This window comes from Vanessa tameamea, chromosome Z (assembly GCF_037043105.1).
Source record: "Vanessa tameamea isolate UH-Manoa-2023 chromosome Z, ilVanTame1 primary haplotype, whole genome shotgun sequence".
In the NCBI taxonomy this organism is placed as follows: Eukaryota; Metazoa; Arthropoda; class Insecta; order Lepidoptera; family Nymphalidae; genus Vanessa; species Vanessa tameamea.
In genome coordinates this window covers 4,694,823-4,719,392 of record NC_087341.1, presented here as the reverse complement: position 1 = coordinate 4,719,392, position 24,570 = coordinate 4,694,823, and the positions used below count along the sequence as shown (strand labels likewise).

General features: G+C 30.1%; 2 protein-coding genes across 5 annotated transcripts in view; both read left to right on the top strand.

The window, feature by feature from the left end:
* LOC113404233 (uncharacterized protein) overlaps window positions 1-8,062 on the top strand; it is a 216,224-nt gene extending 208,162 nt beyond the window's left edge. The window contains exon 10 of the mRNA XM_026645081.2: window positions 4,651-8,062. Coding sequence (XP_026500866.1) covers window positions 4,651-4,875 — 225 coding nt within the window. The 3' untranslated portion in view covers window positions 4,876-8,062. The remainder of the gene's footprint in view (window positions 1-4,650) is intronic.
* Window positions 8,063-14,159: 6,097 nt separating this feature from the next.
* Window positions 14,160-22,382, top strand: LOC113404200 (uncharacterized). Of its 4 annotated transcripts, none has more exons than XM_026645031.2 (4): window positions 14,160-14,344; window positions 19,310-19,627; window positions 20,399-20,597; window positions 20,842-22,382. In XM_026645031.2, the coding sequence occupies exons 1-4, from the start codon at window positions 14,175-14,177 to the stop codon at window positions 21,091-21,093; spliced, it is 939 nt and encodes a 312-aa protein (XP_026500816.2). In that variant the 5' UTR covers window positions 14,160-14,174; the 3' UTR covers window positions 21,094-22,382. The 4 variants fall into 4 exon arrangements, with proteins under 4 accessions (XP_026500816.2, XP_064076479.1, XP_064076480.1 ...); XM_064220409.1 differs by having other exon boundaries at window positions 14,328-14,348; XM_064220410.1 differs by lacking the exons at window positions 14,160-14,344; window positions 19,310-19,627 and adding an exon at window positions 19,798-19,868.
* Window positions 22,383-24,570: the final 2,188 nt, after the last annotated feature.

Below are 24,570 nucleotides of genomic sequence, written 5' to 3'. Positions count from 1 at the left end.
AAAAAAAAATTCATCTTAAACAAAAGCAATAAAGATTTAAATTAAAAAAAAATTGCGCATTTTATCGTTGAAAATGCTACAAAGTTAATTAAATGGTTATATTGAATGAATAAGTCATTTCAGACAACGACCTTATAAAATAGGTTTTATCAAAGATTGCATTCAAATAAAATGTTCGTAAAAATGTGAAGGCACTCTTGGACGTAAATTTTGAACATGTGCTTAATATTTGTTTATAATTTAAATTCGAGCTCGCCTAGTAAAACATACAACGCAAGGAAGCCTTTATGCACGATAAACTCCAAACTTTTATCTCAAATTAAGTATAAGTCCTTTGTCCTGTATTTGGACAATAACATGCCGATAGTTAATAGAGAGATTATATAGAATCATACTAAGAATTTAATTTGAATTTTCGATTTATAATTTATTCCTTGAAGTCTTGGATGGTCTAGATTAATCACAGTAAGTACCAGACATGAACTTTATTATAAATCGACGTAGCAAAGAACTGCGTTAAAGTTGTCTGACATTTATGCGGATAAATGCTGCGAAGCATCTATAATCCACGAGTTTAATATTAATTGAAACGAATATAAATATTGACGGTTCCGTCTCAATACATATACCTACTCTAATATAACGTTTGTACGGAAAACATTACCGAATTTGGAAAAATTCGAGATTTCGTTGATTTCGGTGATTCGTTATGGCAAAATTGATATTTATAACTGTACCGTACAGTCAGCGCATGTTTTTTTAGGCAATGAAAAACATTCACACGTCTCCTGAAGACACATTCTCTAAGAATAAACTCGAAACTCATGTCAGAATGTGATCTGTAACATTGACTATCTATCATAATGGTATATTACCGTAAGTCGGTTGTCAATATTTCACAAGTGAGATACGAAGTGAATTCTTACAGAATAGCACTGCTACTGCAAAATTAAAAAATATATGTATGAGTTTTTGAACAGGTGCTGTCTACGTGTTCAGAATTAAACTATGGATTCTGATTTTTTTTTTTAATTTGAAATTTGGCAAGAAAATATTTTGCTGTATTTCTTTAGTGGCTCAACACTTTTTAACTGGTACTAGATTTTACGTAGCCTATCAATAAGTATGTGTAATACTTCTATAATGAATGAGGGGATTTTAAAACTAGATTTGTAGAAAAAAAAGATATTACTAGAAACTGTACTTTACTGTTTAAAATAAACTATTTCTTAAATAAGATAAAATCAGCAGTTCATTATATTATCAGTTATAATTTTTAATGAAAAATAACACTAAGCCGCAAGAACCACAACTAATGGTAATTTGATACGTAAAGACATGAGAAGAAAATACTTCGACATAACAAAAATGAACTATACCAAATTGACTTACCTTAATAAATGAAACTTGATCACGTGGACGTAGCTTTAAAAATTATTGCACCACGATCGCTTTTGGTTCGGGTAGATGTTGCCGATTTCGAGCAGCTCAGATGGGCATTTATTTCATTAACCCCGTAAACAATTTAGTAGATGAGAATGTACATAAGCCATAAATCATATTATCTCATACTAGCTAGCACACCATCCATCATCCCTATTTTCGAAGCATATTAATTCAAAAATGGTTTGACGTAATACTCGAGGGGACTCGCTTTATTTGCTCTATGAATTATTGTGTCGGTTTGTATAATTAGATTTCTTTTAAGACTTTTGATTTAAATAATAAAGATAAAAAAAAACGATTATTTATAGAATTTAATAAAACTTGGCCCATATGCAAACTCATACATACATATACATCCAAGTAAACACCCAACGTATATACTTAATAAATAATTAATTATATCAACTTGGTGGTACCCCCAACCCCTCTCGGTGGTACCACCAATTCAGATATGATCAGGTATTCTTTCGTCAAACAGTATTGCTGTGTTCCGATTTGAAGGCTGAGTCATCCAGTGTAACTAAAGGCACAAGGGTCATATAATCTAAGGTCCGTGGCGCATTGGTGATTTAAGGAATAGTATTATATATTTATTAATATTTGTTACAGCGCCAATGTTTATGGGCGGTGGAGACCTCTAACCATCAGTTAGCACATTTGCTCGTCCATCTATATAGGTATATCATAAAAAAACTCCTAAGTAAATTTTTCAACCGTATTTAATAATATAAAAATGACCCACTTAACCTTAATCTTAAGTGGGAATAGGAGTGGCAGGTAATTGATAGCTACGTAGACATAATAAGTTTAAGTTTTATTAAAAATTCTTGGACTTATTCTGAAGGACACCGTATATTTGTTGTGTGCACATATTCCGAGTCCTGGGTCAAGATATACTGGTCTTTTAGACCATATTGAAGATTCTACGATCAACCAAAATAATAGGTACTAAATAAATTTCCAACGAAAACGTAATACAGTGTGGGTCGCTAGGGTTCTTTGTTCCCTCAAGCAATACATCGTATCTCTACATAGTATAAAATAAAGTTGCTTCTTGACGTCTGTACGCTTTTATCTTTTAAAATAAGAAACGGATTTTAAAGGGGTTTTCATGTTCAATAGATGCTTATGCAGTAGAGAAAAGCCGAGAAATTTAATATTCGTGGCCGGAAGAAACATATTTTTATTTTTATTTTTGTACTTTAATATAAAAGTTGTATATACACCCTTACTGTATCTGTGTGGAGCCGCGAGGGGTAGCTAGTAAATATATACGTAAGCTTTAAACATGTTGACATTAGCACCGATTCTTTACATAGCCTCCGATACCCTTTTGGTCCCCATCAATCTCAACTGCCAACAACTCATAAGGGCTTATATCGAGAGCGTTATATGTGTGTGTGTGTGTGTTTGACTATGTAACAAGTAAACATAATATCGCTTTGAGGTATAAACAGAGTTAAGAAAATCGGAATTGATAATATCAGTATCTAGTTTCTGCCATACATAGTATAGTAACAAAGGAAAAGTACAGTTATGTTATGTTATGTATATGTATGTCAGTCATAATATAAGGCTTAGGTAATTTTACGTCACTACTCTAATGAAGGTTGGTTGCATGCGCGGGTTTCCTCCAGATGTTTAAATGCAATGCCAAAATGAGATCAATAGCAAATTAAGTACAGTAAAATTCAATTATGTTTTTCTGGCTTTGTATCTGCAATCATGGTTATGGCATTCACGTGTTCTGACCACAGAGCTATCTTAGCTTAAGATAATGTAATATATAATTTGGAAATCGTAAGATTGTTTAATTTTTTTATCGTCAAAAAGATTTCAGTATACGTTTGAATATTTTGTGGCCAAAAGGTTTTAAAAATCTAACCGCTATTGCGATGGTACCATCTTAGGAATAAAATGATCGCCCCCTGGAAGTAAATACATTTAGAATGATTCAAAGTTAGTATTAGTACATTGCTAGCTTAATTTAAATCTAGTAGTTTTCCAATTTTTGGTCAAGCTATTTGATTTTACCCCATTTATCTAACACTACATGAACGCTGCAAAACTTTGAGCTATTCTGCCCAATTGACCATTCTAGCTTTATAGACGTGTTTCCAGGTGCACAGGTATGCATGCCGATTATTTGCCACGGAGGGGCGCGCCTCTGAGATCTGATCTGATCTGAGATGAAATCTGTTTTAGTACGTTGTTATGAGCGCTATTAAAAAACGTCATATTACAAGAAATACTAAACTTGAAAGTAACCACTGGTTCAGAATATAGATTCTACTTAAATAGACCTACTCGATACTAAAGCTCTCTAAAATACTCTTTTTCAACACTTAAATGACAACGTAACTAAATGTAATAGAAATTTTATGTAGTCTTTTTGCAACGCAACGCGTACTTACTCCAAGTTTTTTAATGATCTATAAAATCTTAATAATTTATTAATTATAAAAATCAATTGTTGCACAAATTCTTATTCAAATATCTTTCGTCAACTCTTCTGAGGCATTATGTAGTTTTTTGACTATCAATTAACAGGTTAATATATATTTTTTTTTACTGAGGTAACGTTTTGATGGAGCATAAAAGTTAATCAAGAGATCAAACTTAAATTTATTTGCAAATAATATATTTTAGGAATGCACACGTTTCCTGGTTGGTAGTTCATCGAATACCTCTTTCCATACAATTTTTGCTTATGCAAACTACATTATATGAAGGACAAATTTATTGACTGAGAAATCAGCAAGTCAATTTAAAACTGACATAATTAAATCTCAATTTATGATTGACGTAAATACATAAGCCAGTAATTATCGGTGGTTGAAATCCATCTGACTACTGATATAAATGCTAAAGATTCTATGTTTGTTAATCAATTACACTTAAACAAATAAATAGATTCTAATGTTATAGTATTTAGACGATGACAAAGAACAGGATATTATTCTATTATATTTTTTTATTTACATGTTATTTAGCAATAAAACTAGGGAGAATCCAACTAATTACTTGACTGCGTTTGACAGAAGTGAAACTTCTTTGCGTAAGTTTAAAAACTTACATATAGAAAAAGTTGCTCTCAAATTCGATTTTGAAATTTTACCCACCATAATCACTCAAAGAAGTTTCATTTCGAAGATTTACTTTTATCACTATTTATCACTAACCCGCAAATTATAATGCTTACAGTTGTCATCGAGCGCAAAGATCGACAGATGGTTTTCACTGCTGCCAAATGCACCGACTCTTTCCAGACCAGAGAGTGGTTTTGTGTCCGGAGTTGAAGACTGTGCGGAAACAGCGCTCGCTGAAGCCAAGAATCTTCTGATGCAGCTAGGAGTCAAGAAGAAACGTCGTCTGATACCGCGCTTCACACGGAGGAAGATCTTAGTTAATAAACATACGTTGCTCTAATGATTGCGAGTGAGATAGTTCGAAACTGTTTAACATATATTTTAATATAATAATAACGATAATTCAATAAGTAAATCGGTTGTAATTCTGATTAATCGATAATGTTATTCATTCATTCATTTCTTCGAATACTAACTAACAGTATATTTTAGTTTATCTTGTTGTCTAGAAACTTCGGATATTCTCTTTAAGCTCCGATGTATGACTTTAATTAAGAAGAGGATCTGGAAGTGTAATATTTATAAGCAATTTGAATAAAGACAGAGGCAAGTTATAAAAAACCGTTTTCCTTAAGTATAAAAGAAACTGGGTGGATTTTGTTCCAGTTACATACAAATCGTCTCGTTTGTCTATCACGGCTAAGGCAACGGCACGTGAAGTCCAGGGTCCAAAAAATCACATTAACATTCCTAAGTTTCGTCTGGAGTTACGACATGACGATGCGGAAGTCTTTCGCCTAACCCCACACAGTTAAGGAAAAAAGAATGGGCCTGTGTAGCCTGTGGGCACAAAGCTGTGCATTTTAAATAACATATAAAATTGGCTCGTCTCCGATGACAATGGCCGTGGTGGCTGGAATTCGGTCACGAAGTCTTCCAAAACGAATCGCCTTGTAACCAAAACGTGCGAACAAATTCACGATTCATTATAAACAAACCGATACAAATAAATCAAATCAAAATTGCACAGTCATAAAATTAACTTCTAGAATTAATGCTTACATAATTTAATACGATCAGACACATCTAGGCCGTTTATATTCAACCACATTTTATTAGACAGTGATTCGCTATATTATAAAAAAATACATCAGAATTTAATTGTAATCGTTTACTTTTTGTTGTTTATCGGATTTAATATAATTTGGGTGATTAAATGTTCAAGGTCAAAAAGCAATGTTAATTTTTAACGCTTGATAAACGATTTTTATACTTGAACGATCAATGAAGCAGTTTGGCGTCCAATCCAATTAGGTAAACCTATTCTACAAGAACAAACTCGAACCTCAAGATCGTGAAGTATCAGAAATTATACTGATACACAGAATTGTTATAACATATGTAAAAAATTAGCGTATCGTCATAAGTTGGTTTACAACATTTCACGAGTGAGATACGAAAGGTGGGAAAGGTATTCTGTAAGACGAAACTCGAAACACCGCAGAACGCGAGTGTAGATATAGGACACACGTATCAAAATGACGAATCATTGTATTATAAGTCGGTTGTCAACATTTCACGAGTGAGATACGAAGTAAATTTTTAGAGAATCAGGTAATCAGGAAGTCAGGAACTACTATAGGTTTCAAGGCATTTCTCTTGTGAACATATATCTCACCCGTACTTTGAAGAGAACGAAAATATCAATTTCATTACGGAAATAAAAACGTGCTACTATTTTAACTGTAGTTATTAAAACTATGCTCATCGATGTTATGACATTTTGAGCGATGATTAAAAGACTTCGACAATTCTTGAAAGAATGGAAAGAACTAGATGATAGATGTTCTATGACGTATTGTCGAACGTTTCGATACAATTCTTAGCGTATGCCTAGAGCAATTATCTTACAAATATTTTATACTAGTTTAAATATAATAATAAAGTATTACTTTAATGATATAACAATCATTATGATTACTAAACTATGCTATGAGTCATAAAATTAATAAATAACACAACTAATTGTTACACTCCGAAGTAATACAATTTAATGACATTTTTGACTTTACAATTAGCATCATTAAATTTTATAGGGAGTATTTTAACGTGTATTAAGTATTGTATTCCATAATACCTATTGTGCGTATTGTACTTACAATAAACATAACATTCCCTTACATTATTTTATTAAACGTTCACAAAGTTTATTCACTCTTGATTTAATATTCCACATCATTAAGTATTATTATAGATGATAAAAATTAAGTTAAATTTTGACATGTTATAAATTTAGATTAATTATAATATAAGTTAATTATATAATATTCGAATAATAAACATTTGAAATGAATTACGTGGACCGTGAGAACAAAATGCATTTGTAGATTTATATTATTGAATAAAATAATAAGACTACTTTAAGATATATACTTTAGCATACAGCGACCAAATATTTTAAAAGAAATTGTCAAATCTAATTACCTACTCGTACATCTAATACTGACTTACTGCTAAGATTAGCTAGATAAGAAAGTAGAATAGGATGGTCACGAAGCTGGCAATCGCTGCGTTATTTTTCCAATATTTATACTAACCACTTATGTCCCAAAGGCCAAAATCACCCAGTGGAGCTTACATGAATCTTAAACGAGTATTGCGGGTGAAAGTCCGTTAACAACATAATTTTTTTCTGTTCTTATATTGTGTATAATCGAACAAAAACCATTGTGAAACTTACCTGTGTCGGATGATATTCTGCCACATGTATGTATACCTATCAAACCTCATTCGAGCAACTTGGCAGAATAAGTTCAGCCCTGAGCTTGTCGAACAGTGGCAGAGCAGTAAATTGTTACTTTTTATTAGAACCATGGTGAATAATAATAACGTAAAGCGTTAGTAATCTTTTCACTTTAAACAAACCAACTTTATACTAATATTTGTAATAACTAACTAATATTTTAGAATATTTTTAATAATGTTTCGCGTGTGATCGATTTATTAAATAAACAGTGCCATATTTCATTTTTATTAAAAATCGGTGCTGAAACGTTTGATTTTCATAATGGCTAAGCAATATTTACAATAGATACTATACCTCATTACAATAATAGACCACAGACAATTCAATTAATAAATTTAATTTGTAATTTTTGTGACAGATATTTTTAAGCTGTATTAAAAAGTGCTCATTGGTTCACATATAAATTAAGGAATCTCCTATTCGTAGATCTCAATGAAGCTAAAATTTACAGTCACAATATTTTAATTCTACATTCGTCTATATTTTATAATAAGGTTAATTGTAGAAACATATCATTCGTACGTAAAACAAAAAAATAAATGATTTTTAATTCTCCGAGAAAACATTAACCGTTTGTTTCTACATTAAATATAAAATCGCGTTAAGTTATTTTAAATCGAGTGATCGTTTGATTTGACTGATTATTATTATATTGATATTTTTGTGTTCTTTGATATTATGTAAGAATGTAGCACGATAGAAATAAATATATTGATTCGGAGTCGTTTGTTTTAATTCAAATCAAATTTTAAATAAAACCTTTTTTTGTGTTATTATGTCATCCCAATATAAATAGGAACGTCAGTGACATCGACCTGTCACTTGAAACCTGAAAAGTACGGTTTGCAAAAGAAATATTTTTAATAAATTTTCATTTTATTTGTCTATTTAATTAATTATGACGATTGTTTTATGATATCGTCACATTTGTACAAGTATTGGGATATTTAAGGCATAGTTCTTCAACTATAGAACTGAAGTGTGCAATGTTTATGTAAGGAGTGTGTGTATGTCTGTGTGTAGTATGCACATCGACATACGATGGCTCATGGCTATTTTCGAATGACAATAAAAAAAAATCGTGTGCTTCTACGAATGCATAGTAAAATGTTACATAAATAAAATCAAAACTGAATGATCAGTATTTATTTGAATAATGTCGTATGTGCATTTTGTACTTTGTAGCAAACGCATTTGTTTACGAATACCGTGTATTTATTATCGCGATACGTCAACTTGTTGAGAAACGAAGATAACCTCGAAACCGTGTATGTAATAATGGAAAAACATAATGGCCTCATACACGAAACGACTAAATCTTTTTGTTTCGTTAATAGCTGTAATCGAAATTAAAATTAGTTTTTGACATACTCGTCATCAACTACACACTTGATTTAGAAAGACCCGAGATTACAAATTAAAAAAAGATAAGTTTGCCTTTTTTCACTTCTTTATTTTAATAAATTAATATTCATAATTTGAATTTTATTTTTAAATCGTTTCTTTTTTGTCTATACAACCGCTTTACAAGTTTATAACAAAATATTAAAGGCTCCTGACTTAAGACATTTTTAAGAAAACAAAAGCTGGCAAGTCTCGTAACTTGGAAGGTGATGAAGAGCCACTGAACAAAATTCTAGGCCATCTATTTTTAAAAACCACTTATCTGAAAAAAATTTTTGCTCAGTAATGTTAAATACAATCTGTACTAATTTTATAGATACGAAAATCTCAGTTTGTCTGTCTGTATGCTTCGCTTCACGGCTAACCTTTCAATCAATAAAATTTAATTAAATTTGGTATAAAGCAAACTTCAACCCCAAGGAAAGACATTTTTAACCCCCTCTCAAAATTCGAGCGAAGCCGCGGGCCAAAACTAGTAATCAACCGATATGACGAACTACATAATCAAATTATAAAGGAACGGAAGCGGCAGGATACAGTTAGTATTTTTTTATACTTAAGAAAAACATTTTTGTATCAAATTGTTTAAAAATGGTAAAAATACTGTAACTGAAGTGAACTCCATCGATCACCCTGATCAAATTGTGTTGGGACGTTGTTTGAAGGGAATTGCCGTCTAATCCGTTTTAAAGACGAAGCTTGATACAATTTACAAAAGTTGAACGGTTATCGGATTTCATTTCCTTCAAATTTATTTTCACTTTAAATTTAAGATCTTATTTAATGCGAATATAACTTTAAGTAAAAAGCTTTGAATATTATTTAAATTTTGAATTTTAAATTTAAATTTCGAGTTTCATATTCACAACCTGTCAACTCAATAAAACTCTTGTTTATTTTTGAAAACAAGGAAATTAATAGATAGTGATAAATATCAACGGATTTAAATATTACTTACTGAACCTGCGGCTTTACCCGCAAAAAATTCACGTATATTTCCAAAACTTTACCTAAATCACCTAATAAGTTACCCCCCCATTTACCTCCTCAAGGAGTGAATTGAAGTAACCTATATCCTTCCACTGGGGAACAGAGATAGTTTGAATACTGTACTCAAACTATCTGTTCTAAATTTCATCTAAATCGGTTCAATGGTTTAAGCGTTTACGCATTTATAATAATATATGTATCAATTTTTAGTAATTATGAATGTAGGTAATTATAAAAATCTAATTTCTTAGATGTTATCATATGCTGATTACCGATGGAATTCAATTTAATTCCGAATTATGCATAATTAGTTTCTCGTATGATCGAATGTGGAAGGCTACGTTCGGTTTTTAGTAGTCATTCTTGACACAGATAATATGTACTCTGGCTAAGGTTTGTACGACTTGTTTATTCGACTTTTAAAAACTGCAAAACCATAAAGAATTTAATGAATAAAAAGGACCATCAAATTAAAAAAAAAATCTTGCATGTCGTAGTTTAATTATATTATGTAATACAGGTAGGCGAGCAAAGAGGCCATCTGGTGGTAAGAGGTCACCACCGCCCAAAGGCATTAGCTCTGTAAGAAATATTAAGATGTTATATCACGTATGCCTGCAGCTACACTTTACTTTCACCCTTCAAACCGGAACGGGCTTGCACAAAGCCCTAACTCAACAATAGCTGTAGAAAATTATTGTAATTTAAATATCGTCACGTCAGTTTTTATTATAGTTTTTGATTTCATATTTCAATTTGTAGTGATACATTGTAAACGCGTCGTGCAAATGACACGAAGCTTCGTTTAAATAGAGCAAGTGGCGACGATTTGCCGCCGTGTAAGGTTTTTTCAAATTTTAAATGGAATACATGACCTATTTAATAAAAAGGTATTTGTCGAAATCGACAGAAAATCATCATACATGAGATGCCTCGAGCTTTTGTCCTTTTCATTAGGTCGAGTTGGCCTAGTCATGATATGCATAAGAATAATTTATATCAACTAAACACTACTACTTTAGAAAATATCAAGATGCCGTATCGCTGATTCCTCGTATCATGTTTTATATAACAAGTGTTGATATACTATATACATATATGTATAGCATATTTTATTAGTAATTAATATATATGTTCCTTATACGACAACAATGAAATGTAAGAAATTTATTTAGTCACCTGCGCAGAGAATATTGCACAAAAATGTGTACAAACATTGGACCACCTTCAGTTTCTTCACTTTTAAAATATAATAATAAAGAGTAACTACTGAGTTTCTTGCCGGTCCTTCTAGATTGAATCTGCAATCCGAACCAATGGTAGCTTCACTTATTATGTTTGTTAAATGACGATTGAAAAGTACTTGTAAAAGCCTACTTCAATAAAGTTTATTTTCTTTTCTTCTATTCAGACTTTCAAACACACATACATTCAAACGTAAACCCTGCCAACTACTTCTTTGTCAACTTATCAGAAATTCAACAACGGTTTCAAAGAACTGCAGATTTAACTGCCTTTAAAGCTCATAAGTACATATTTTTGTATAAAATACCATTAACTAAATGGAATATAATTATTTTAAATATATTTTTAAACAGCTCAATTTATTATAAATCTGTTACAGCCTAACTGCTGTTTGATTGCATAATACATTTATAAAATAAGAGGTGAAGCACATTTTAATATCGTTCCAAGAATAAAAATGAACACTGACGTTAAATGAAATAATTTATGGCACAATGGCGTTTGGCAGCAAATAGTATGACAAGGGAAATTAGCGTCTATTAGTTACAAAATAAAGACTTGTTACGTTCGATGAGATTTCGTTTTACACATGTCCTTCATAACAATTGACAATTAGTTTAATGTTATGTTTGGTATAAACGAGAATGTGTACATCTGTTTCAATTACTCTATGTCGTGAATGCTTAATTAGAAGTTATTTATCCGACATGAAAATAACAGGTATATTTGAAATTTGTCAGGCTCGACTGCCTCGTTGGTATATTGTCTTGAAAGGCTGATCTCAAGGTAATGGGTTCAATTGCCGATAGTCTCGGATTATGAATGTGAGGGAATTGAGAGTGAGTTTACTAACACACTATCATACCTGCCAATCAGTCGGCTCAGTTAGGATTTAAAAATAGGCGCTGCGACGGAACACTATCATTATTATTTCGATTTAATGACAAAATTGAAGATTTTCTTTAATTAATATCGTTACATAATATCAATACTCAAATCAAGTTTATGACCGATAGAAATTAATTAGGTGTAATATTTTATTAACTTAAAAATTAGTTAGTGATACTGTAATTTGAATCGAATATACAATTATGAATATCTACATTATGATCTAATCAAACTGCGGTTATAATTACTGTTTCGATTTATGCTATATTTGTTTAAATTATATATTTTTTTAACAGGAAACTGGAAGGCATACAGAATAACAAAAAAAAAATGTTGCTTAGTTTTCTCAGAAGTCCCAAGAAATTTAAACAACATTTTATTAATAATATAGTCTGACTGACCTTTTAATTCGGAACACAACAATACAGTTGATGTTTGGCGGTAAATAACTGATAAGTCCATTATATAAACCGACATATAATATTTACATTAGTAATACCTATGTTAATAATATAAAGACATTTAGAAAAAAATATGGATGATTGTAGTAAATTTACCGGATATTCTTGCTCTCGATAATCAATGGTTACAATATTTAATTTACTTTTACAAAAAGAGCATTCTCTACAACAACAGAACATTTTAAAAGTTTATATTCGATATGGAGACATACCATCTCACTTATACTTTTAAATATACTTTTCATACATAAACACACCATAAACCTTTTAAATATTATGTTAATATAATATATTGAATATGACGTGTTAACGAAATGATAGATAACATTACTAATTATAGGAACTAATTAAGGTCATCTTTTAGTTTACGCGATAATAATCTTTCAGATTATTGATAATAAGTTGCAGAATATGTTATACAAAAACAAATGTACTTATTTTTTTAATGATTCTCATTATAAATTTTCACGTCGTTACTCGTTTTTGTAATTTATTCTTAACTTTAAGTTAAAATAACAAAAGTTTTTATCAATAAATCTTTGTAAAGATACATAAGTCTTTGATTGAAAAAAAGTATTTGATTGAAACAAAGTTTCATATGAAAATAAATATTCAATTATTGTATCCATAAAGGGGATTTAATTAAATAAAATATGATTTCAAAATATTTAGTTTTTCAAAAGTAACGTAATTTTTTTATTATCTTTTTTATAACAACCGAATCGCTGACCATTAAAGTTTTTATACATTTTCATTTCAATATCTTAAATTTTACATAAAGATGCCGTAAAATATATTTATATATAAGTAACAAGTATAATAAGAATATAATGTTTGCAAGCGTGAAAACTTGCTAAAAATGACAACTATCACAAAAAACTTCATACAACAAAACGATCGCCGAAGAACCAGTTTTTAGTGAATCAATTTGAGTTAGTCACGACAAATTGACCCCCACATCCAAATCTTAGTACTTACAGTCATCGGGTTCCTTACAAAATGACGTAATAATGCATAAAATATTCAATTCGAAAGCTGCTTGCGGAACCGTATCAAGTTACTTAATATTCTAACAAAGACAGGACTTAATTTCTTAAAAGCGTTACGAGACTTGGTGTAGGGTGTATTCTCGTCATGATATCATGCATGACGCTCGCCGAAGAGACGGAGAAGATACCGCTAGTTTTTTAGTGGGTATTCCGGTGTGCAGTAGGCATCCTGAGCACCGACGAGTACCACATATCGCGTCCCTCCCCTCGCTGTATGGAGGGAAACGCGTAAAGCGTTTTTCCAGAGAGAAAAAATAAAATAAGATGGCTCATTCTGATATATCTTTACTCAGGCAATTCAGAAATGTTAACGTCCAATGCGAGGTGGTTGTTTTTGAACTGAATATCAATTTTTGTTTCGGTCACAGCCGATACTTTATATGACTTTAGACACTCTTGCACTTGGCCAAAGAACAAGAATCACAAGTTTGTCATAGTTTTTCTACTTAGGTTTTTACGAAGAAATACTATATATTTTCGTTTCCATTTAAATTTCGGTAAAAATCAAGCTAATTTTAAAAAATGAAAATGCTTTTAATTTTTCATAATATTCTATGAATAATTAATTGGAAAATTCAAATGGGCATTTCTATACACACAAACTGTTCAAATAATCTAGTCACGTAATCACGGCTTAAAAATCAATAAGCGTAATTCGTGCACGCTAAATACGTCCCTAATATGTATTATAACAAGATATTTATTTGTTTGTATAATATTGTATATTGGTCAATACTTGGATCTTGATACGAGCCAGTTTACCAGTTTTCGTTAGACCTCGAACCGTCGCGTACGCATGTGTGATTATACAGAAATACGCGTGAGTGATTTACCGTTATACTTTGTAGATTTTTTTTGTACCGCTAAGTTCGTACACCCGTTTAATATAATATGTGATATTATTATACAGTATTTAGCCATAATTGGAAAGTTACGTTTAACGTTCTGGTTTTGTAATACATTAAGGTAAGTTTACTATATCGAAGTGATACTTTATATCGAAATGATTAGTTAATATATCTTTATTGGTTTTCATAAATAATTGTGCTTGTATTTAAGTATCCTTACTTATAAGTTTTAACGTTTGTGATGACAATTTTGAACTTGGACAATGATACAAATAAATTAATTTAATTTTTCTAGCGCGTAGCGACGAAAAACACAGATGAACTGTGGACCGGGTTCATAATGGTAATTTGTATTTTATAACGACATAGTAGAGCAGATCACCACGCCAATTCACGTTCGAGATGTGCAATACAAAACAACAAACAGTAGAGTTATTCTGTAAGAACACATTCGAAACTCACCTCGGAACACGACTGATATATATCAGAATATCTATAATAATTATTACATTTAAGGTTTATCCAATACGAACTTAAATATGTATCATTCGTATAAAATTGTCGGTTTTTACATTTCAAACGAGTTTTTTCTTACAGAGTATCAGACCGCGTCAAGTAAAACGTAATGTTGTTTTTCTTGACAACAAAAACAATATGGCTGTTAATAAGATAAGCGATATTTTATTACATAACAGTTTATGTCCTTTCATCTTCTAACTATTAAAATGTATATCTGGTAACATTGGCTTTATCCGATTGGCACTTAAATCAAGGTCCATTGGGAGTTAAGCTCAACAGCTTAGAACTAGTTATGGAAGTAACTTTTATATTTCAGCTCCTAGGCATCGAATCAATATAATATAAATATACAACATGCTTTATCAGAAGCGATTTATTCGCTTTAAATATTCTAACGTGAATGTTACGCGTCTATGTTACTTAGTCAGAACGTTACTTATAAACTTTCCTTAACGGGTATTTAATTTAATGATTTCTCTATTTTACATACAACAAAGAAAGACCCAACATTGCTTAACTAATCAGCTCTAAAGAACGTTCATAAAACGCGCAGCCAAGAGTTTTGGTGGCCCGCGTATCGAAGATTAAATTAATTTAGTCTTGGACAAATACAGATACAAAATAAAGAGTCATGCACAACCTGCAAAACTCAGACAATGGGATTCTTGCTAACACGTCTTTCGCTCCACGTCAATTATACGATTACCGGCTTGGCTGGCGGAAACCAGACTTCGCCGTATGAGGTGTCGTCATTGCAACGAATGTGCGTTCCCCGCATAGTTCCCTAGCTCTCTCTTTAAAGTCGATGTTCTAATTCTAGGTGCGCTACGAACTCTTCTCCGAGTTATAAGTCCTGATAGTAACCGAAACGAAAATATTTTTATGTTTTCTAAAGGCAATAAAACAATTTATTTTTTGAAAAAGTAACGTATGCTGTTCTTGCGTAGTACAATGGCCTCTTTTTAAATAAAGAATAATAATCTATGTTGTCTCTGAAATAAGCACGCTTTTCTTGTTCTTAGAAATCATAAAAATTATTATCCTATAATTGTTATACCTACATCTGCTCTACATAAATATTTCTAGTAATAAAATTAATATATTTTTTCAATCAATGTTAATCTTTGCAACTATTTAGATGCAAAATTAAAATATTTAATTTAAATAATAAGCGCATGACGTGTAAAAAATCGTAAAACTTTAACAAAGTTAAGAAATCGTGCAAAAACATGAACGGTACATACATTAATGACTGATGACGAACCGTTAATTTATAAATATCTTCGTGTTTTTACGTTAATCGTTTTTTATTGAATTGTTATAATCAAATAATTTTGTATCAACATCAAATTTTATAAGCTCTTTTGAATCTAAGCTTAATAATAATAATAATAATCTTTATTTGAAAAATAAAAGCATTACAGTAATTACACCAAGTCGCTTTTATCTACACTAATTACTTAACAAAAGAGATAAAATTTAGTAAAAATAAAATTTATAAAAAAAAAGTAAACAAAAATAAGCTTAAATCTATTTAGGAACTACAAAACATCTTTAAAATTCTGGAATATATAGAATTGTTTGAATATAGTATAAAAGGGATCACAAAATATGTCTACATCTCGACAACAAAGTAGGAAGTTATTTAAAAGTTTAACAGCCCTAGCAGTGGGGCTGTTGCTAGCGTGGGGAGAATGCCACATAGGTGGGTAACAAAATAATCTATGTTGCCGTCTTCCAACACCACGCATATATTGGTCGGGAACATACAAATATATGGATTCACGTACAGCAATGCTATCCACTCTATTCATTAGAATTAAGTAGTAAAATTTTATATGTGCGGATTCCCGCCTAAGCTGAAGTGTATCTAAACCAACCATACCTGACACAAACATAGAAGAATAGAGAAAAGGGTAGTATTCATATTTACGTTTAAATAAGTATCTACAAAATTTACGTTGAATTTTTTCTAGCATTATAGTGTACATTGCCTCGCGCGGACTCCAAACTATTGAATTATATTCTAATTTACTACGGCCATATGCATTATATAATTGTTCTATTACTTGGGTTGTTTAGGCATTCGTATGTCGTCCGAGTTACTTCCCTTAAATTTCCTAAAATTGACTTCGAAGCCATAAAATATGACGAAGCCACAATACAGCATTCAAATTATCAATACGTGCTGCCCTACATAAATTAAATTCACATTATTAACAAGCAATAAGCCTTACTTTGAAAAATAAAGCGAAGATATAAGTCTTGCTTACAAAACTATATTTAAAATCGCTACAATAAATACAAATATATACATAATTTTTAAGGCTTAGATAGGTTTTGTTTTGGCGGAATAAAAATTAGTCCAAGTCCGTCTCCAGAATTTCAATTGTCTATATCATATAACAAACAAATTTATTCCATTTTAAAACATAACGCGAAGTAACAATGAAACAGGACTGGGAATCGATATATACACTTATTGCATTTTTAACCCGTATTTTACTTCCCGTGATAGATATTAAAAAATAGTATCTGTAGTTTCAAAGTTATACAAATGATAATTTCAATTGAAGAAGGACGTTTTTTATGGTTAACGGGAGAAAAATGTTATAAGTATAAAACATATATATTATAATATTTCATCTCTAAAGGGGGTGAAATGATGTTAACTTTTTTGTATGGAATGTCTTATTTCATCTTTATCAAACTTGATACCTGGAACTTTCTTATATTCATAGAACTTCACCAATCTCTTTGTTTACATTAAACTTATTTCTTCGGCGGATTCACCTGAAACTCGGTAAAAATATATCTTAAAACTAATAAAAAGATACATGTCTCACCGAATACCAAATTCAGCGTCTTGCAGTGACTTATCAAAGTTTCGTAGGGAAGTTTACGTCAACGCTCTGGTATGAAGATTATGTACCCGTTTTTTTAATTCAGTGTGATTTTATTATGCTAACGAGTATAATATTATGGAGTTAGATGGCTGTATTAATATTTGAGGTACAAACATTACTATTCAAGTGCCAGTCTTCTTTGTTTACTTTTTTTCTAAAACGTTACTGTAAAATTTAATTTCAATATATACACGAGTAGGTACTTAGTATTCATCATATTAATACGAAGTTGTTAAGACTAATTTTATTATTATATCGTTTCATGTATCAATAAACATTGAACAACAGGTAATGATTATTAAAAGTTTAAGGGGAAAATGTTTACCAGTTTGCAGGTTTCGATAAAAATGTTTTCTTCCATTATTTCAATTATTTATTGATAACGCTTCTGTTTGATATATCTGATACAATATCACGCTTATAGAATCCGATTTTATGTAAATTGAAACGAAAGTCCGAAAGAAAATTTGGACGCGAAGATTATTTTCATAATTATAGGTATACTTTGATATACTCAAGGATTAGCGTAATTTTAATTTCAACTCGATGTGTAACTTAATCCGATCCAATTGTTTAACATTGATACCAAGGTAAATAAATATGTTCATATACGTTATTCGAATTTGACAGACGAATCACGTCGAAAACATACCGTAGCTTTTACTGATATTCTTTAAAATATACATTGTGGAAAACTGGTAAGACTCTTTGAAAAGAAGATCGATCCAGAACTCATTTCACTACGTTGCCTCTTGACAGGTTTCAGAATACTTACCTAATACGGGTTCAGTAGATCCTGCGGATTGGTGATACCGTTCATTTTATGTAAATAAAATTATAGCCTCATAAATATGCAGAAATTTAACATCTATGCGTAACATCTTTTATTCAATATAGAACAATTAATCAATTAATTATGATATGGCTATACTTTTGAAAAACAAAATCAATTGTATCAAACAACTTAATAATAGGTATTATACAACTAAATTCTTATATTTGTACTATTGGAAAAGAAAATGATAATATTTCAATCGTCTATGTTACGTATATTCGAGTTTTAGTTAGTTCAAAAACTTAAGACTAATTTGTATTTATAATACAATATAATTTAATTTATTATCTACGTACCTATTTCATATGATGTAGGTATATATTCTACAACATTTTCTTTGCCTCTCAGCTCTTAGATTAAAATACTTATCCTTTTTTGCAAAAAAGTATGTAAGGTATTACAAATGCGAAACATAAACTAAAAAACAATAATAAGAATCTATAACTAAGTCAACGCACATCCGTATTTTCTCTGAACAATGGACTGTTTATTCAACGAATAAATAATTTACATAGAGTTATTGTACGTGAAAATTAAGTTAATTTTAACTTCACTATCGATGCACAAATATGTTGTTTTATTTTAAGATACCTACGTTAAATATAAAAGTTTTTTTTCAAAACCAACTTTTTTTATATTTGCAATTCAAGAGATATTTGCTATCTTTAATTTGTATTTTTTTTTTATTTTATTGTGCCTGCATAATCTTATTACCAGACAGTATCACAATTTAAGTTTAAGGATTAAATATTTTTTTATCTAGTATTCATATTCAATATATATAATTTGCATCTTGTATATTAATTTCTTTAATATTCTTTAGATACTATCTTAAGCTGGCACCAATAATGAAGAAAGTGGGCACTGTTCCCACAGGGAAAAGCGGAGCCGGTGGCCATATCGGAAAAAGCACTCCAAAATTGGGCTCCGCTTTATCCTCCGGTGGCAAGCTACCGTCCGTTCCGTCTACTTCTCCTAAAAATGTTGTATCATCATCTTATCAGCCATCAAGAAATAATAAATCGTCAACTTTTGGTATAATATGGTTACCGGGTAAAAGACGAAATAAGCATAAGGAATTGGTTTATAATTCCCACAAAAATGAACGTTCTGGTGACAGAGCGCCATCTATGTACAATTTGTAAGTATACTTATATTATGTTTCTGTGACTTGATAGCAATTTTGTAAAATAAAAATCATTTAATGGAATAATATAACATTAAATAAAATTTTTATTATAAAACTGCAATACATAAAAACTATACAAAATGTATTTTTATAAATTTATTTGAACTGGTAGCACTGCTTTGAAATGAAGATGAAGGTCACGTCTCGGTGGCAGCTTGTTTGAAAGGCAAAAGCTAAATTGAAAGAAGTAGAAGTAGGTACAATACAAAAGTTTCAAAATAAGTTTCTATTTGCTATTTTATGAAAATAAGGTTCGAAATTGAATTAAAGTGTTTATATTATTCGATTAAGTATTAGTCTTATTCATTTATTTAACTATTTAAAAATATCTTCCCTTTGTTATTCATTGTTTCATTTATAATTACAAATCAAAACAAAACCTCTTTGGCGAGTTTGTGTTTGTCACGAAGCAAAATGCAAGAAAACAACAATTTTGAAACAATCATAAGCAAATGGCGTCGTTTATCAGTTGTGGAGCAAATAGAACAGAAAGAATCGGTCGCCTTAGCGAGGTGAATTGACTAACAATGCAGTAATATGATTACTTTTGTAGTTTTCGTCAGTGAATATTGTTTACAATTTTTTATTGCCCAGTGTCACTTACGAGGCGAAATTGTATCTGCTCCCGAGATGCATTCGTGAATCGTTACGGACGAATATTAGAATTTTGTTCATGCAAATTCGATATATTTTTTTATTTACATTCTTCATAACTTTTTCAAGCATGTCGGGAGATTCGTCTAGCCAGCAGACGCATTTGAAGAAGAAAGAAGAAGAATCAGATCTATTGGTACCTCAACATAGTGGCCATATTCCAGTAACTGTTGCGGGTGCAGGGGTTGCAGTAGCATCAGAACTTCCATCTGATATTATGAGCACAAATTCAGAGGAGAGGCAAGAATTTATTAAGAGTGATAAAGAAGTGAGCAAGTTTTCAATATGTTGCTTTAATTCATTATAGTCAAATTTCTTGGAGTTTTGTGCAGTATATATAATAATAATTATTATATAATATAATGAATAAATATTCATGTTCGAAAATTTTAAACTATATATATATATGTATTTATCTATAAATAAAACTACCAATAAATTATTCATTTTAAAATATAAATTTGTTATAACATATTTTGAACTGTCCATTAAAAAATATGTATTTATTTCAGGATGCAGCTGGAGACGCTAATGATAATGACAAGAAGTTAGATAAAGATTACCTTGAAAACAATGATATGGACAAAAGATCTTCAAACACAAAGACAGAAAAAGACAAATTAGGTGATAATGTAGATAGTGTGTTTCTTAGATCCCCACCACCTCATAAGACTCGGTCTACAGCCTCCACTGTTGAGGAAGAAGACTGTGGAATTAAATGCCTATATTACACATTGCAATGTTGCGATTGTGTGCTCATGTAAGCTGCCACTAGATTAGTTATTTCTATCATATATATGTATAAGGGGTATATCTTGAAATGATGGATAATCTTTAAATTAATTTATTCATTATACTTTTAAACTACATTCCACAAGAATTAATAACATTGCACAATGAACTACTCTGCAATCAAACAAAGATGATTGTTGATTGGATGACAAAGATAGTTATTATAATAATTTGTAATGTACATATATTAATTCTTAAATTTGTGGAAATTTTCACTGTAGATCATGATTCGTCGTCATATACATATGTATAATTTACTGTATAATTAAAAATACCATTAGATTATAATCTATCTTGTGAAATTGTAAACTTTTGAAAGAATGAACTGAAATTTACTGCTTATAATTTAACGCATTACTTCTCGGTAGATTGTAAACCGAAGCTCATTAAAGTTAAATTACAAAAACTCGTAACCTAATATCACCAGTATCATAAACTATCGAAATTTTCAAACTGCCGAAATATTGTGATCACCATTCACAATATTTCGGCAGTTTAGAATCTTGCGAGATAGATTACCATCTAATGGTATGTACATTTTTATGGTGATATATATATACACTTCTCATTTAGTGAGACTAAACAGTGACTTGGAATAAGTTATTAGATGTAACTCAATTAAGTTAAGTTCTGAAAAATACAGAGATTGGATGAGGAAAGACAGTAACTCCGTACTGACACAACTTTTCTTATTGCTTTCAACTTGAATGTTCTTTCTTATTATTAAAATTTGCCATTTGTTAATATAATCTTGCACAGCATATCAACGATTAACAAGACATAAATAAACTATATTAATTTTGATATATATAATTATGCATTTGTATGAACTTTGAGATTAAGCTCTGTTTTTATATTTATTTTTGTACCAAAACATGAATATTTTCAAGGAAAGTAACTTTTGATTTTAGCATTAGATCACTGACATTCCAACTAAAACCTCAATTTTTGTGATAAGTATTATATATTTTTGTATTTAACTTTATGTAGTGTTTAGTATTAAACTTGTCAATCCTTACTTGGATCGACACATTTCAGTGTAAGGTGCTGAAAAATTTGTTACTTGATTATTCAATTATTACTTTTAATTATTCATACATTCATGATGAGTTTGGTTTACAATTAACTTTACCAAAACAGCAATTGAATCTCACCAGTCTCCGTCCACTTTTGGAGTCTGTCACTTGGTAAGGAATAAAGTATTATATATTTTTATAGATGTACACATTTTGTACCGATAAATAAACATATGGAAAATTTACAGGTGGTTTTTTTTCAAATAAATCAACAACTTTAAAACAAGAAGCTTATAATAAAAACTTTATTCAGACAAAGTGCAGGTTAAAAATATAAAGAAAATAAAACTGTAAATGAATTTACAAAGGTTATGAATAACCGATCAACAGTAACTATAAATTTAAGAAAAATGAACAAAAAGCAATGACATACAGTAGTAAAATAAGGATAAGACACTGAAGGATATTTTTTTGTTTCATACAACCCACGTTGATTAATCACATGACGCATATATTTTAAGTTTTTGTGGATACTTAAATGAAAACAAATTATATAATTACTCTATTACAGACTGTGATATAATGCATAGATAGACAGGTTGAAGTAAAAAGAGTATATTGTAGTGGATTACCTTTATAATTATGTAGCTTTTAAATAATTTCGGGTACAAGGCTGTTCCATTACATGACCCACACCTTATCATTTAATAATAGTGTTGTAATAATCGCAAATGTTGAAATAATTCCATCTCGGAATGTACACTCATTCATAAAATATTATTTCATAAAAAGTTACAAATTAACTACTATTGTTTTTTATTGCTTTTTATATAATACTTGATACAGTAATTTTATAAAAATTTGGCAAATATGAATTGCTATAAATTTATTGACACAACCATAAAAAAAAAACATTTTGTCAAAAACGGTTAATATTGTAAATGGGCTATAAAACCATTACAACAAGGTCCTCGTGTAAAGTATCCAATTTTATATTACAACCATACAAATCTTTGTAATATACATACATACGTTATGTTTAAAAGTTCACAAATGCTTGTACATGATAAAGATTCTCATGAGAAGAATCTCTGTTTTCAAGGTTACATTACATCTTGGAACGTGAGAGTTGCTAGTCATAGACAACACGCAAATGTCTGTGTCCATAGGAAACCTATAGGACATAATATGCACAGATTGCAATAACTAATGAGTTAAAATGCCTTCATTGATTATTTCTCTCAAGGCGTAATATTGCCGTTAGTAAAATTTTAAATTTTTTTTTTTTTGACTATTCATAGACATCAAATAACAATGTCAAACCCTGTCCCATACAGTATACTCCATGTCCATCCAATGTCAAATACACAGCTTAAAAATTTCACAAATAGAATTTAAAGTAAAATGTAAGACAAATAAAATTTACTAAGAAGTGTACGAGAACGAAGCTCAAAGGGAAGTAATACAACCTTTGACATTATAGTGTAGTGCGTTTCATATATTATCTTAAAAACTGCTTTGAGTGTACTGTCTACGTGTACGTATTGAAGGATATTAAAAACACTGTGAACATTCCCTTGAGCCTTAATACACAAGAAATACACCCATTGAATAATAATAATAAGTAAAACGATATTGACAGTTTAAATTGACTTACTAAGATATACTTAAGAACAAATATAAACGAACTAGATTTTTTTGGTAACTTATTATTACTTTATCTATTTTTTTTATAAATTATCTAAAAGATATATAATAGCAGACTTAGGCCAAAATACTCGTATATATAAAAATTAAAATATCCATTTTTTGGTATAATATCAATGCATCATGCAATATTTTTTTAATTTTAAAAAATATATGTATACCTACCTAAACATGTCGAATAAAACGAAATTTTTGCTTAATAATTATAATTTTGTCCGAAATTGTACTAAATGCAATATTTAAAAAAAAATGCAATAAAATACAAAATATTGCACAAACAAAATATACAGATAAACAATACCAAATTATTAAATCTAATATGATCTATCTAAGTAATAACTTGGGAAATAAAAACGATAATATTTAGATTAACACCTATTTACCACAACGTCAAATGTATATGAAGTATATAAGAAAAATTGTAATATTTTAACATTATTTGAGATCGGCTTGAAGAGCCCTATATATAAGCAAATATTGAAAATGTTCAGTGTGTATATATTTGTTGTGATGCTGTTGTACACAATACTTAAACTAATCTGTTTTCACAGTACTGAGAAGCTATCTCTTTCACATTTATATGTAGAGTTCAGTAGCAAATCTGTTAGAGCGGCCTGGGGACCAACTAATGAACATGTCTCATAGTCATGTAACATGTCATGTATACAATGATATTTAAAATTTTCAGAAATAAATCCCAGGCATATTATTATACAACATTCTGAA

What these genes read in the sequence shown, in the direction of transcription:
- LOC113404200 (XM_026645031.2), top strand. Translation starts at nt 14,175, where the DNA reads ATGTGTGATTATACAGAAATACGCGTGAGTGATTTACCGTTATACTTT. An exon ending in TGGTTTTGTAATACATTAAG is followed by an intron (nt 14,345 to 19,309) that starts GTAAGTTTACTA and finishes AATATTCTTTAG; the next exon opens with ATACTATCTTAAGCTGGCAC. An exon ending in GCGCCATCTATGTACAATTT is followed by an intron (nt 19,628 to 20,398) that starts GTAAGTATACTT and finishes AACTTTTTCAAG; the next exon opens with CATGTCGGGAGATTCGTCTA.